Raw genomic sequence first — 14,654 nt, forward strand, 5'->3', positions numbered from 1 at the left:
AGACGTTCCTTCAGAGAGCCAGCATGGGAAGTACTGGCCTTTTTGAACTCCTTCATTAGATCTAGTGGACTAGTTGGCCTTCCGGGGCGAACTGAATATGCTAACAGATGAGGAGGCTACGTTAAGCATTACTCACACTCCTTCCATCATAATCCCGTAGAAATCCCATACAAGTTCAATTCACAATTCTCGTTAGATGAAAAAGGTTTGATATCCATGATTGAGCCTCTCAGTTGCCCAACGTTCGTCACTGTCTAAGCAGTACGCATACGCTCTATATGACCATTTTCACTATTCAATCGAGTTCCTGCTTCCCCCTTAATGGGCGGTACTCCTTTAAATACAGCAAAGAGCTCCATGATTACGAACCTTGATGCCCTGCTCCAGACGTTAGCATGTTTTTTTTGAAATGAGAACACATGCGTCCATGAGAAGCGGGTGTGTTACGAATTCTCTGAGCTCCCAAGAGTGCACACACAACTCGAAATTGTTCTAGAAGCCTTCTATGTAAATCGGGGTGTGTAAATAATATGTAGACACCATGCACAGGGCTTAAGGCGCCCTGTCACCATTGCATTCTTCAATACAAAATCCGGAGCCTGATCCCTCGTCAAGCATCCTCTTTCGCCTTGACACAGCAAGAACCCCTAGCCAGACATGCGGTGATGGGTGAAGCGCCCTCTTTGCGCGATCATCCGCTGAGCGACGAGGCTGGTGGTTTTGCTGCCGGCAACAAACGGAATGTGAACCGAACTACAAACGCGGCTTAAACTACCCGACTGCTCTCGTGAGCTGTCGCGAGGCACACGCCGATTGCCACTTTTGGCAGGGAAAGCCAAAAGAGTGACGTGGTTTTCTTCGCTGTTCCACAGTGGAATGTTGATCGGCGCATGATCCTGATCTTCGTGGCTGCTCTCACAGCTCTTGGACTCGAAACACTGTACCCCGCGTATGGGTGCTGCACAAGCCAATACATTCCAACAGTCACCATCACATACATTAGCCATATAATGAATAAATCCTGTTTACATACCCATGGTAAGCTGTTCTCCATCAGTGGACGCATTTTATGTGGAAAATTCTGACGCCTGCTTATTGTACAAAAATATGTATTGAATCCCTGTACTTGCGATAACTATTTCGGGAAATGCTATGAAAAGTGTAGCGAGGTTGAAAGCTACACATTCAAGTTATACTCTACTTATGACATGATAATGGCAATCGCACTAATGCTCTTACGGGTTGGTTTGGATTCCCTGCGCAAGTGGCCTGGGCTATTCAAACCACCCACCGCTGGCGCGTGGCTCGTTTTGCCTCCTGTCATTGGACTCTCTGAGGGCAATTTCTCTGTAAACCTTCCGGATCGACAAGTTTACTACACGGAAGTATTCCTGCATCTGTGCGTCTGACAATTCTGCAGGTACACATACGCAGAACAGAAGAACATCATGCTGATGTCTGACCGTGAGCAGAAAAAGCGTATGTGCGGCTATATGTTTGATGCATCTATTGGCCCCTTGTGTCTAGGACCATGCTAAGACTTCCATCATAGAACAGCCTATTTTGGCTTCAAACAAAGACACTTTGGACCTGAAGCCCGTTTATATATCAAAGACCTTGGCACAAAGCACAATGCTTTACATACAAAAAAAGCCTACACGCTCGGAGGAGGATACACTGCTGTTTCACTTTTGAAGATGGTAGCTACATACACATGAATGCACGTAGTAGATTAACTGTGACAGCATACCGGAGTAGTTGGCGTCACCATTAAGGAACAAGAGTCTGCGCAATTTGTCTTCTAGGTTCTTCTCAATAGCGACGAGGCGCTGTAGGTCGACGTCATAGCTGTTGACTTGTTGAGTCATGATGCCCTGTGTACTCCAGTACATAAACACTAGCCAATCTTTTCTACACGCGTATGTGCATCATGGTATGGTTATGTAGTGTAAATGCCACAGTGGATTCCTTGCAAGACAGAGACCTACGAACTGTGAGACCGCACTGTTGAGGTCTCACTCTACACCATGCTGATGGTATTCTAGGAGTCATACACGTTTTAGGAACGCCCATAGTGGGCCACGTTTATGAAGGAACCGCACCTGCAGCCTTTTATAAGCCTTCTTGTATTGAAAGTGCACGGTCTTAATGTGCTCCAAATCTTCTCCCAAAGCCTTAATCTCCTGCATGGCCGATTCTTGCATTGCAACACAGTCGTCAGGACCAATCCTAGCAACGGGTTCCTCTGGGATTGCAAACTGCAGAAACAATCGAATAGTCCCTCAGATTTTGGTATTGTGTGGTCCCTTTCAATAAAATAAACGCGCTCAATCAAGGGGCTTCTTCGAAAAGCTTCTAAATCAAGATGTGCTGAGTGGATTTTGCAAAGGATAAAACATCTCGACTTGTGAAATGCAATGTACTCCGCTGTAGAAAAATAAGACTAGTGTAGGCACAAAACGTGAAGACAAAAGCACATGCTATCTAGTTTTTCGGAAGTGCAATTGTTGTCGCTCTGAGTCAAGGTAAGAACTCAGCGTCTATAGCGGGACAGAGGTTCAGTGACAGTTCAGGAGACGCATTTAATCGCCCCTTAGCACTGATATATGGACAAATATTGCACTACGTCTCCCAAATCAAAATAAGCCGTATGCGTATGAATAGAATTTGTAGTATGCTGCGGACTCACCGAAGACTTGGGATCTGGAAGGCAGCTGGAGGAATAGGGTAGGAGCTGCTTGGTCTTCTTACGATTGTCCTCTGATGAGCCCCCAGCTCTCTGGGCCTGGACCACTGTGAGCTTGTACTGAGCTGCAGAAGAAATATACACTTAAGACATAGACGACCCTCCAGACATGCTTACGCACCGTAGAATACACTAGGCGCTCGTTGGACGAAGAGTATGCATTACGCCGATCACAGGAACGAATACGGATACAATGGCGTTTAAGACTTACTACAGCTTAATAAGTCACATTTGCTTTTCGTGGAATGAATGCATTACCTCTGCGTAACCGACTATTCTAGCTTCCTTCTAGATTAACATTGAGTACAGGGAGCACATAAATGTCTACATTGCTGCACGCACTTCCTTCTAGCTCTTGAGCGAGTTCCTCAAGCTCTTCAATCGAGCAAGGCTGTAGATCTTGCGCCTAAGAGTCATATCACATGCGCAACGCGTGTAGGCAGCCTGTAAGGCTTCGGCACTAATGGTTCTCTATTTACTACCTGATCCTGAGAAATCCACAAGCGATGTACTGGGTTTGAGTGGCAGCGCCTTACTGTCAGTACACTTAAGCGCTTCTCTACTTCCTGCATCTGCGTGTGCCGTCTTCCATAGCAGACACGGCAATCTGCGGCAGTCTGCTGCAGCGAACTGTGAACTTGGTCGGCCTTGTAGCGCAACAACAGAAATGCACAAGATGGGTAAATCGGCAAAACATTTATGCAACACGATAAAGGCACCGTATTCAAGACACACAAGCACGACAGTAGATATGCAGCACGGTATGTCACGCAACGCAGCAGTGCCACACTTCCATCGGCACTCCTTCGTAAGCAAGGGGTGGACTATTCATGCTTCTCTATGAAGCAAAACAGCGCAAGTTTTTCATAGAAATATGCACTGGACCCACCGTTTTTAGAGAGCTATAGTAGCTTGCAACTTCATGGGACTGCACTTCAAGTTGCTGCTGTAACGTGTCGAGCTTCATTCGGATTTTCGCAACCTTGTCTAGAGCAGTAGATAGTCTGAGACAAAGCCATACGGTGCACAAACTTTCATTGTTTTCACACGTCGTCTACATTACAGCATTCTGAATTTTGAAATCTAGCTAATTTACTGAAAGTCCGAGCTGAACAGTGGCGCTAAGCAGCCACTCTATCCTTCCTACGCGAAGAGGAGCAACGTAGGAAGCAGGCCTATTATGAGGCGAACGCTAGATGGCAGTGCTGCTGTATGATTTATAGTGTATCGCTCGCCACTTACGCCATAGCGGGATCGGTGTGCAGCTCTTCTTGGGGGCTCGCAGCTGAAATGCACCCACAAAACGGAACGTGTTTGAAAGCGGCGTCAATAGTTCAAAATTGAAAAGAGGTGCAAAGGAACAAGGGCACGTAGATTAGAAACGTGGAGCCCAATTGCATATAGTCTGTAACACAGGTCAGTGCTCGAGGAACGGCATCAGACTTACTGGTATCCTTGTCCTCTACTGTATCAATACTTGCAGTGCGACTGAAGAAACGGTGCGAGTGACCAGGATGGGAAAGGTTGTGTTGGCGGCCACCTACAGTACTCCAGCCTTCCTTCTCGAGCCCCTCGCCCTCTAGACCTACTCCCGCGTGCCGGATTTCCGAGTGCATATCCCCAAGACCAGATCCCGTGATGGAGCGCACGATATTGGAAGTGGAGATCGTGTGTCGAAGGGGCCGATGCGCTGCTGCGTTCCGCGGAAGGTCGAAATCGCTTCCTACAGGAAGCCTCTCAGTGCTGCACACTGGCAGCTCCGCGTTGCTCCCACCACAAGCCTTTCTGTGGCTCGATGCAACAGTCTCAAGTCTTGCCTGGAGGATATCCTGTTTTTCCTGTTCGAAGTCTTTTTTTTGTCTTTCGAGGGCTTCGCGTTGCTCTCTCAGACGCTGGCGTTCGGCCTCTAGTTCCTCTCGCTGTTTGCTTTGCTCCAGTTCCAGCTCCTCCTGACGCCGTTTCAGCTCCTCCTGCTCTTGCTGTTGCTGCTGCTGTTGCTGTTTAATCTTTTCGAGCTCCTCGGAGCTGACGCATCGGCTGAGGCTAACAGAGGGCCGCTCCTTGCTCTGCATGCGCTCTTGCGATTCACTGTCTGGTGGAGGGGACGTGGCAAAGGCAGGGGTACCGTACGAGTGCTTGTCGTCAACCTGGGTGTCTTCTTGGGCTGCTGGGTAGCCAACAAAGGCTGGCACCGTCAAGCGCCCCCTGTTGGGGGATTCGTGCAAAGGCGGCCACTCCCCCGAAGTAGCTGTCTGCACCCGCGGACTCCGTGGCTCTTGGCGGGGGGAGAATGCCCCCCCTTGCATAGCGGTGCCATGATGGTGGTAGCCATCAGCAGTTGGATCATAGTAGCCTGTGGCGTTGGTCATGGCAGTGGCTCTTAGACCATGAGGCATCCTGACTTGAGGTTGATAACTGGGGGTGCCTACGCCACAGACCCCGTACCCCAGATGGGGGCCTATGGGCGAGGAGCCGATGCGAATCGGCGATGCCGCTGCATAGCCTCCCGGAGGAAGCGGCACTACAGGCAGTCCTCCCTGCAGCCGTGGCGTAGATATCTCACAAGGTGCAAGTGCCTCTCCGTTGTACTCCCTAGGGACGGTGCCATTGGTCCCCAAGGCTCTCTTAGAAATCCAGCCAACGGAGCACAAGGGGCATCTGCAACCCGGCTTGTGGACATAAGTGCGAAACGCCGAATTAGTTTCCGCTGACGGGGAAGAGATAGGCTCTCCGCAGGCCCAGGGCCTCCTTGGCTTTGGCATTGTAGAAGCACGCAACCTTCCAACCTCTCGTCTACCTGCGCGGGATGCAACCCCACGTATTGTGGCACAGACTGTCGGTTTACCCGCAGCTTTTCCTAATCTAGTGTCGGGGGCATCCAGCAGCTCCTGCAAGAGCGAGCTTAGAGACGCTTGCTGCAGTGGCTTGCCTGTCTGCTGCAACACACTGGCTCCTCCCAGTACCGGTGTTCTTGATGCGAAGCGTAAAGTCTTCGCCTGAGGGAGACCACGCTGTCCTGTTTGCCTCACAGGTCTTCGAGCCAAATCTTCTTCCAGTATTGCACAACTGTTAGCTCGCGTCAACAGTGCTCTTCCGCCGGGTGAACGCCGCCGCAGCTGCAGATTCCACAAAGACGAGTCAGACAACGCATTACCACAAAAGATAGGAGGCAGGCTGCATGCCAGCGAAGCGGGAGGCGGCGCTATTCGCTTCGCCAGTGTCCCCTTCGTAGCACACTCCGACAGCGCTGAACGGCTTTCTAGGAAACCGCCTTTCGTCGACCCTAAAGCCCCCTCCGCAAGGGCCGGCGAGTGCGAGAAGGCCCCCCATCCGAATTCTTCGAAGATCAAGTCCATTTTCTCGTCCCGCAATAAGCGACGGCCGCGCCGTCGAATATCTTGCCGGGGTGCCGACTTGTGGATTGCAAGCTGAATGGCACTCTCCACTATACTGTTCGTTGTACCTAAATCTAGAGACGTCTGATGTCGCGCTGCAGCGGCAGTTCTTGGAGGAGGCAACACTGCCTCCGACGCCTCCACGTCCCCTTCGCTCGATCCCCCGCGCTGGCCGTATGCAGCGGCTTTCGACGCCTCGAAAGGAAGCCTCGGCGTCCAGGCACCCCCCTTTCGTGTAACTTTCCGATCAGCAGCTGCCTGAAACGCCCTAGGCACCGGGCCTGATACTGATCGCCTTCCCAGATCCCAGTCGTTCTCCTGGTGCCACGGGGGATAACCAACAGAGCGATCTACGGGCACGTCTGAGGCCATTCTGAGGCTTGCGGATGCCTTATGCTGCCTAGGGCTCGCTAGCCCTCCGGGAGATTCAGAGCCTTGAGAACTGAACTCCAGCCCTTGAGGCCACGCCAAACGCCAGGCTTTTGGAGAACTCCTCTTTCCCATGCGCGCAGCCCATTCGAGGGAATCCTGGTTCGAGGATTCACCGCTCAGTTCACTGTCAGACGGGCTCTTAGACTCACTCTCACTCGATCGAGAAGGGGAAAAGTCTCTTTCGATCTGCTGCGCAGCGCGGTCCGCGGAGGCCCTGCCTCCTCCACATGGCCTCAGTTCTCCCACCATGCCCGAGGCAGCATTGCGGAAATCAGTGCTTCTCCAGAACCGTTCCGCAGACTTTGAAACGTCGAAGGGCTGCTTTGTAGGAGCTGCGCCTTCAGAGGCATGCACGCTTGACGGGCTTTGGTCTCCCGCCTCCCCATGCCCATGCATTCCCCCCAGAACCTTGGTCCCTCTAATTGGAGGGCCTTTCAGGTTCGGCTGCAGATGTTCGCAAGGAGCGCTGCCGACTTCTGAGCCGTCCGAAGTGTCGTGGGACGTCTTCGAGCTGCTAACGCCTCCTGTAAGATGCTCCTCGATGGCGTCTGAGAAGCCCCCCGACGGTTGGGTGTGGAACGCGACTGCGTTCTCCAGAAACTCATATCTTTGGTCCCGCCCGCCTGCGTGGTCAGGGGAGCCCTCAGCCCCCTCTCGCAAAGCCGGATCAGCCGTGAGGCTGCTGTAGCGTTTTGCAGCGCTCCGAGTGCCCTTATCGTCTTGCGTCTGCAGCGGGCGCTGCTTTAGTACATTTAAACAATCCTCGCTAATCTGGCGAGGGCCTTCAGCCTCGGTGCCGGGCGAAGCCTCCCTGTGGTGTTTGCCGTGGCTTCCTGTCATTTCAGATACAGCGCGCGTAAGTGCGAACGCAGGCGTCGGACGTTCACTCTTCGCACTGCGGGGGACGGAGGCTGACGATAAAGGCAGGGGCTGCACAGCAGGGCCAGGCGTCGAAGTCGGCTTCCCGCCTGCAGCAACTGTCGAAAAGCCCCCATCAGCAGGGCGCTCCTCGCGTTCAACGCTCTCGTGTCCAGCACCAGTGTGGCTTTCCTCTCTTCTAGCTGCTTCGTGAGTAACCGCCCGCGAGGGAGCGCGAGAAGCAAAAACCATTTTCGCCAAAGAGGAGAAGGCCTCAGCGAAGCCGAATGCCGAAGTCGCAGACCTACGGACGACAGGCGGATGCTCCGCTGCCGAGACAGATGACTGGCGACTCGCAACGAGGCCTTTTAAAGACTCGCTGCTAGCAGCGAAGGGCACAGGAACCTCCGAGGCGTGTGGGGTATGGGGCTGAGCTCTAGCGCCAGCTTCATCTGCTGCTCTCGCAGGAGCACCCTGCGCCATCGTCGGCGGCTGTTCCGGTTTGTGCTCTAAGGCCTCGTCGCGCACTGGCTCACTCTCCCCTCCCGGCGACATTCTTCTGCTCTCACTTTGACTCGTGCCTTCTGGCGTTCCCTCAGATGAGACCGACACGAAAGGAAGCGAGTAAGACCCCGCATCGCAGGGGTTTTCCCTCCCGTCTACGAGTGCCGTACAAGGGACCGCATCATGAGCTGCAGTTTGAAGCTCTCCAGGTGAACTCCATCTCTGATAGCCCCCCGAGGCGTTTCGGGCTCTGCTATCGCTGACACGATTTTCGGCGAGAAACTCTCGGTTGCCAGTAGTACTGTCACTGCTGCTGCTAGTGTCAGAGGCGTTGCTGCTTCTGCGCCGCTCACTGTCCTCGCTAGAGGAGGAGGTATCGCTTTCGTTGAGGCTGCTGCTTCTACTGGGGCGCGCGCTCCGCCCCGTTCCACTGTCTCTGTGGCTCTGCTGGCGAGCATCTCCGGCGCTAGACGACTCATTGCAGCTGTGCGACAACGGCTCCCTCCCGCTGCCATCACTTTCGATAGACTCGCGAGTGTCTTCCACCCCGGCTATCGCAGGTGCCCTTTCTGACGAACTCGTGCGGGACGCATTTGACAATTCAGTGCCGCAAATGCCCGTCTGCATGCCACCCCCGTCAACCACTACTACGGGAGGCCCTCCCTCCGCAGGCATCTGCCCCCCTAAGGCTGGTGCAGTCTGCTGGTCATGCATATGGCCAGGAGGATGTACTGGGGGTAGAGTGCCATCCAGCTGCATCCCTGCTAGAGACGGCTGGTTTCCGCTGCTACGAAGGGCCGTAGGAGGGTGCAGATTGGCCTCAACGTTAGGAGAGCGCCGCGCTTCCGCATCCCACGAACTACGCTGAGGCCGGTTCGCCTCTGCAACTTTCTCATGAGACGCGTCTGTTCCTCCCATCGTTTTTGCACTCTGAGCTGCAGGCACCTGTGCGGCACCAGCAGGAAAGACTGGCTCGGCCGCCTCTCTTGGCGCAGACTCCCTCTGTACCGTCGCCGACACCCAGTCCCCATGAGATCGCTGCCTACTGCTGCCAACTGAGGCTTTGACTTGAATTCGTGAGCCTTGCGGCAGCCTCCCCAGCGGCCTGCGCACGCGCGACCTCCATCTGCAGCCCATCTGCCCCCCGCAAAAACAGTCCCTGCTGTCTCCCGGCAACAAGCATCTAGGGTTAGACAATGGTGCAGCCATCGGGACTTGTCGCGGAGTCGACGGCTCTGAATAAGCTTCAGCCTCTCCTTGCGTAAGGCGAAAGGTTGCGGTATCTCCCTGAGAAGCGTGCAGGTTGATATGAAGCGTTGAAAGACTCCCCTCAGACAAGGACAAGTGCGCGATGATGCAGCGTCTGTATGCTGCATCTGCTTCAGGCACGCTACAAGACCGAAGCCCCCCAACCTCCATAGCCGCCTCCGTTGGGCCCCTCGGCTCTGACGCCTCCGCAGGTGCCTTATCTAGTGCACTTGATAACGTCTCCGAGCGCGTAGGTTTCTGGTCCTCCGCTCCAACTTCGAACACTCCCAGTTTTTCCTCAACAAGCTGGATACAGTCCTTGCTGACAAGGGTGCCCTGCCTCTCGTGCGAGCTCTGACGGCTGGCAACGCGCGATGTCTGCTCCCCAGCTTCTCCCTCTAGAGTGACCGCCTTGCCGTCATCAACGCAACGTCTAAAACCTGAGCATGCAACTGAAGCCCTGCCATCCAGGCTCCAAAGCGAGAGATTCTCCCCATGCATGCCAGACTGCCACGATGTTTGTGTCTCGCAGCCCTGCGGGCCCTTCGCCTGCTCCGTTTTCTCGCTGCTGCTGCTGCCGCCGCACGACACCTCTTCCCCAGACTCGACTGCTGCTCTGGCCTCAACATCTTTTTGGTTAGCCTCCAAAGACGCGTGCTCTACACCTGCTGAATGTGTGAAAGAGCCTCTGAACTCCCAAATCGACATATCCCCGTGCAACCATGTCTTTAGAGGCCCACCATCGCTGCTCTGGCCCTCCTGCGGCTCCTGGCCGACCTGACAGCTACTGCTTGTCAACAGCTCCCCTGCATGCTCTGCCTCTCCATCCCCCGCGTGCTCCGCCTCCCCTCCCACAGCGTCCCCCTCCAACGCCTCAGCAGCATCCTGGAAAGAATTCCCTCCTTCTTCATCTTCCAGATTCTCAGAGCCAAAGGAGGCCCACAACGATGGACAGTCCTGCGAGCTGGACAGGGGCAGCTTGTCACTCTCATCTTCCTGATTGTTCTGCGAGATCTGACGGCTACCGTCGTGCGACGCCCTCCCCTCTGCCCTTGTAGACTCAGGCACCTCGCCATGCGCCCCCTCTGCAGCATCGTGGTAGCTCTCAAGGGGTATGCTGGGAGTGTGGCTTCGCTGGCTGCTCTCAGGTCCCTGTTTCAGCTGCACCATATCTGCCGTTGGAGGGCCGCTGCAGCACGAGCACCGCTCTACCTCTGTTGACTCGGATGCTGCCGTGTTTTGCAAGGTTTTGAGCGCTGCTGTGGACGGCTCCCCAGACTCACGCAGATGCCAACGTGTCAAAGGCTCTTGCAAAACGGCCTGAAGAAGTTCTTGGCGCTTCCCGCCCTCACCACATCGAGAAAAGCTCTGACAGATGCCACATTGCGAAAAAGGCTGCCCTTCGTGCGTCGTATCTAAGGATGCCTTCCGGTCAACTATTTCTGAGGCATCTTGGAAGCGTACAGCACCGTTTTCATGTAGCTGCGCACGAGAGTCACCCAAGACACAACGCGATGCAACAACATGCAAGTTGGATTCGCGGCAATGGTAACTGCTCTCGCAGTTCGGGGCCTCTTGGGCCTCATATAAGGAGCTCTGACGGCTGCTCTTACGGAACGATTGCCCCGGTAACTCCACGTTTTTACCACCACCGACATCTGAGCCATCTAGTAAGCAGCTGGGCCCCCCCTCTGGCTCAGCAGCAGAGTTCCCGCAGCTGTCCACTAAGGAAAGTCCATAGTCACTCGACTGGCGCGCCTCGTGCGACTGCCCCTTCTGGCATGCCGCTTCAGCGGTACGAAAAATCTCAGAACTGTAGCCACGCATTTCGTTCCCCTGCGACTCCACAGGCTTCCCGTCCTCAACCTCCCCCACTTCCTGGAAATTCTCTGGATCCTCACTAGCCTCGGTTGTACAGTACAACAGACCCCATGCCGGCGAAGCCTCATGCAAATATGTCTTTAGAGGCCCACCATCGCTGCTCTGGCCCTCCTGCGGCTCCTGGCCGACCTGACAGCTACTGCTTGCCAACAGCTCCCCTGCATGTTCAGCCTCTCCTTCCCCTGCATGCTCAGCCTCTCCTTCCACTGCGTACTCAGCCTCTCCTCCCACCGCACGCTCAGCCTCTCCTTCCCCTGCGTGCTCCGCCTCCCCTCCCACAGCGTCCCCCTCCAACGCCTCAGCAGCATCCTGGAAAGACGTCCCTCCTTCTTCATCTTCCAGATTCTCAGAGCCAAAGGAGGCCCACAACGATGGACAGTCCTGCGAGCTGGACAGGGGCTGCTTGTCACTCTCATCTTCCTGATTGTTCTGCGAGATCTGACGGCTACCGTCGTGCGACGCCCTCCCCTCTGTGTCAGGTAGCAAGACGGAAGATGAGAGGGAGCTGCACTCTAGGAGCTCCGAAACTTTCTCCTGCCGCTCTATCAGAAAGGGTGTTAGCGGTGTGGCAGACGTCTCATCAACCAGAACTTTCGCCCCACCACACTGATCCTCCTCATCATTCGAGGTAAAGCATTGCTCTTCTGCCCCCGGATACATGGCCATCAACAACGCGCAAGCGCCTTCTTTCGTTTCGCCCAAAGACTGCTCTTGAGGGTCCACGTGCACAATACCGTCCCTCTCAGCGCCCTCGAGGCTCCCGGACTGACGCCTCTTGGATTTTTGCTTAACCGCCTTTCTTCTGTCTTTCGGGTCAAACAGAGCGGCAAGACGCCCCAATTTCTTCACAGGCGTACCCGATGCCTCCGTTATATGCTTGCCAACGGGAGAGGACCCCTTGAAAGCCAGAGGCAAGTCTTTCTCCAAACCCTCTGAATCGACTGCCCAAGTGTCAGTAGGTACAAGAAGCGCATGCAGTGCTGCCGAGCCTTCCTTTTGCGTTGCTGCCTCTCCCCCCTCTCCATCCCTCGCCAATTCAGGCACAGGCGGGCACCCTGATAGCCCGTTTAATGGCTCATCCGTGCAGCTCTCTACCATCGCTGCGGCCATGTTGTCAAAGCCCGTCGGCTGCAGTCTCTTAAGTTCTTTACGTTGAATAAGGCCCCAGTTCGCTGCGTCAAGGCCGCTTGAGCCCGCACTCGCAGGCTGCCGCTCTCCGTCTCCGTCAGGCAGAGACTCCCATACTACCACAGAATTCCTGGTGTGCTCTGCAGAGCTATCTGCGTTCTGAATTTTTTGAGCTGCACCAGGGACTGAGTCGTCTATACAGTGGACGGAGGTGCGACTGCAGGATGCGTCGGATGCCTCCGACGACGACGGCCCTCGACACGGGAGCTCACTATGAGGCCCTCCGCTGTTGAAACGGGTTGCACTGATATCGCTGCAGCTCAAGCACCCGTTGCTTTCCGCGCTCTCGGCATCTCCCTCCTCTGCTCCACAAGGAGACGGCATCACCGCCTTCTCAGAAAGGCATTCAGACCCGACATCAGCACTCTCCTCTTCCTCAAAAGATCCTTCCACTAGCGCAGCTGCAGAGCTACTGCATGCTGCTGAATTCTCAAATTCCGTCAAGCTGCTAAGACTGCTTTGGCTGCTGCTGCGTCTTTTACAGATGCCGTTAGAGCTGGGCCACTCCCCGCTACGAGCGCTGCTGCAACAGCTGCTGCAGCTGCTTCCCCTGCTGCAGCAGCTATTTCCCCTGCTGCAGCAGCTGCTTCCCCTGCTGCAGCAGCTATTTCCCCTGCTGCAGCAGCTGCTTCCCCTGCTGCAGCAGCTGCCCTCCCTGCTGCAGCAGCTACTTCCCCTGCTGCAGCAGCCGCTTCCCCTGCTGCAGCCCCCACTTGAGCCGCTGCTGCTGGAACTGCTACAGCTGCCACTGCTGCTACTCCTGCTTCGGTTGCAACTGCCGCGGTGGCTAGGCCCGCTGCAACTGAGGATCGTGTTATTGTGAGTATGTTCACTACACTCGCTGCTTCCCATACTGCACATCTTGTTGGAACTCGAGGCCCCTTCGACGGCATCTGGACTGACAGTATTTCTTGTTTTTGCTGGCACTTTTAGAGTCCCCTGCTCTTCGTTGCACGTGCAAGTATCCGCTTCTCTCACCGTGCATGTTGCCACTCTTGTGGGAGCTTCTACGTAGCTGCACACAGCTCCATAGCCCTGGAACCCCTCAGCAGACTTTGTGGCCGCTACCAGGTGCTGAGAACGCTCCTGCCAATCGCAAGAAGCCCAGCTCGTACTTCTTCTCTTGGCCCCTCTCGCAGCGAATTCTCTCCCGGCTGGCGCCTCCACAGTAGTGACATCAGCACATGTCTCACTTGCCGGCCAAGCTCTGTGTCTCTCTGGCACTCCCATGAACAGCGAGGCTCCAGCCCCGCATTCGACGACGAAAGCGCGAGTGTCTACAGCCCCCCAAGAGGAAGACCTACATGGCGCCTCTTCTCCAGAGTCTACTGATGCAGGAGGTTCCAGACGAGGTAGCAACTTCGCGGATGCCTTCAACGCCTCCTTGCCGGGCAGAGCTTCCTCAGTGTCTCTGCTGCGACGCGAGCAGCCAAGATGCACCAAGGAAGAGACATGCGCCGGTCCGAAGGGAGACACCCCATGCAGAGCAGGGTTTCCAGCACAGGACTGGCTGCCCTCGCCGCTTGGCACGTCCTCCGCTAACAACCTTGACGGCCAAACTGTACATGTCATGTTGTCTGTGCGAAGGGTAGAGCTACGGCACCAGGAAGGACCCACAACAGCAGCCTTCCGCACGAGCAGACTCCTAGAATCTTGCTCGCCTACGGTTCCTTCTGGTTGAAGGGGCCCTCTCATGGGCGCCCCGCAGAACCTGCCCGAAGCAGACCGCTGGGAGCGCAGCGAGTGAGTTCTCACACCCGAAGCCGTGCATTCTCGAGCAGGCCTTCCAGGTAGCTCAGGAGAAGAGGCATTCCTCTGTGCACTGGCGACTGTGTCATCCCCACAGGCCCCAAAGGATGATCTTCGGTGCACCAGATCAAGTCCATCTGCAGTTGTGGGAAGCACCAGGCTGAAAGAAGACGCCCCGCAGAATTTTTTTTCTTTCCCTTCGAATCGCTCTTGCGAACCACTGCGCCCACTGCAGGCACTCAAGTACTCCTCCTCGCCGTTCGGCGAGCCCCACACACTGCCCCTGGATGCCAAGCCACAGCTGCTAGCCGAGAGAGAAGGGTTCTCCAGGCTGCTCTGCTTTTCAGGCGGAGATGAATGCAGAATAAAAGTGCTGTCCTGAGGGCCTCCGAAAACCCTCAGATCTTCACAACTGCTTGCAAGCCGGCGGTTCTTGGGAGTCTCTCGAGCCTTCCGAAACGGTGGGAATGAGCCACACCGCCGCTGATGCGATTTTCCTCTCAGCAGTCCCCCCTCGTTTCCTGCCTCCACGAGGGAAATTTCCGCATCATCCGTCGAACACCGCCTTGGACTGCCAAGAGAGAGGTGAGACGGCGCGGGGGGCCCGCTCCCCCCTTCAGAGGGGGAACCGTGTAGGGCGTTTGGAAAGCACC

At 55.3% G+C, this 14,654-nt stretch overlaps 1 protein-coding gene across 1 annotated transcript; it reads right to left on the bottom strand.

Moving 5' to 3' along the window:
- Positions 1–647: 647 nt before the first annotated feature.
- LOC34622864 (serine-rich adhesin for platelets) lies at positions 648–13,824 on the bottom strand. Its single transcript, XM_026335372.1, has 11 exons — positions 13,107–13,824; positions 4,194–12,674; positions 3,989–4,031; positions 3,636–3,750; positions 3,283–3,393; positions 3,089–3,152; positions 2,690–2,811; positions 2,103–2,258; positions 1,751–1,874; positions 1,292–1,414; positions 648–1,021 (listed from the first exon to the last, which is right to left on the bottom strand). Exons 1-11 carry the CDS (start codon positions 13,822–13,824, stop codon positions 648–650), a joined length of 10,431 nt encoding a protein of 3,476 aa, XP_026191157.1.
- Between the last annotated feature and the right edge of the window lie 830 nt (positions 13,825–14,654).

Source organism: Cyclospora cayetanensis, unplaced genomic scaffold, assembly GCF_002999335.1.
Source record: "Cyclospora cayetanensis isolate NF1_C8 unplaced genomic scaffold, CcayRef3 CcayRef3_contig_67, whole genome shotgun sequence".
Lineage (NCBI taxonomy): Eukaryota > Apicomplexa > Conoidasida > Eucoccidiorida > Eimeriidae > Cyclospora > Cyclospora cayetanensis.

Excerpts from the sequence above, each read along its gene's own strand:
- LOC34622864 (XM_026335372.1), bottom strand. The coding sequence starts at position 13,824 with ATGACATGTACAGTTTGGCCGTCAAGGTTGTTAGCGGAGGACGTGCCA. Across the intron at positions 2,259-2,689 it reads TTCCAGATCCCAAGTCTTCG|TTTGCAATCCCAGAGGAACC; the intron begins GTGAGTCCGCAG and ends TTGTTTCTGCAG. Across the intron at positions 1,875-2,102 it reads AGGCTTATAAAAGGCTGCAG|GGCATCATGACTCAACAAGT; the intron begins GTGCGGTTCCTT and ends TGGAGTACACAG.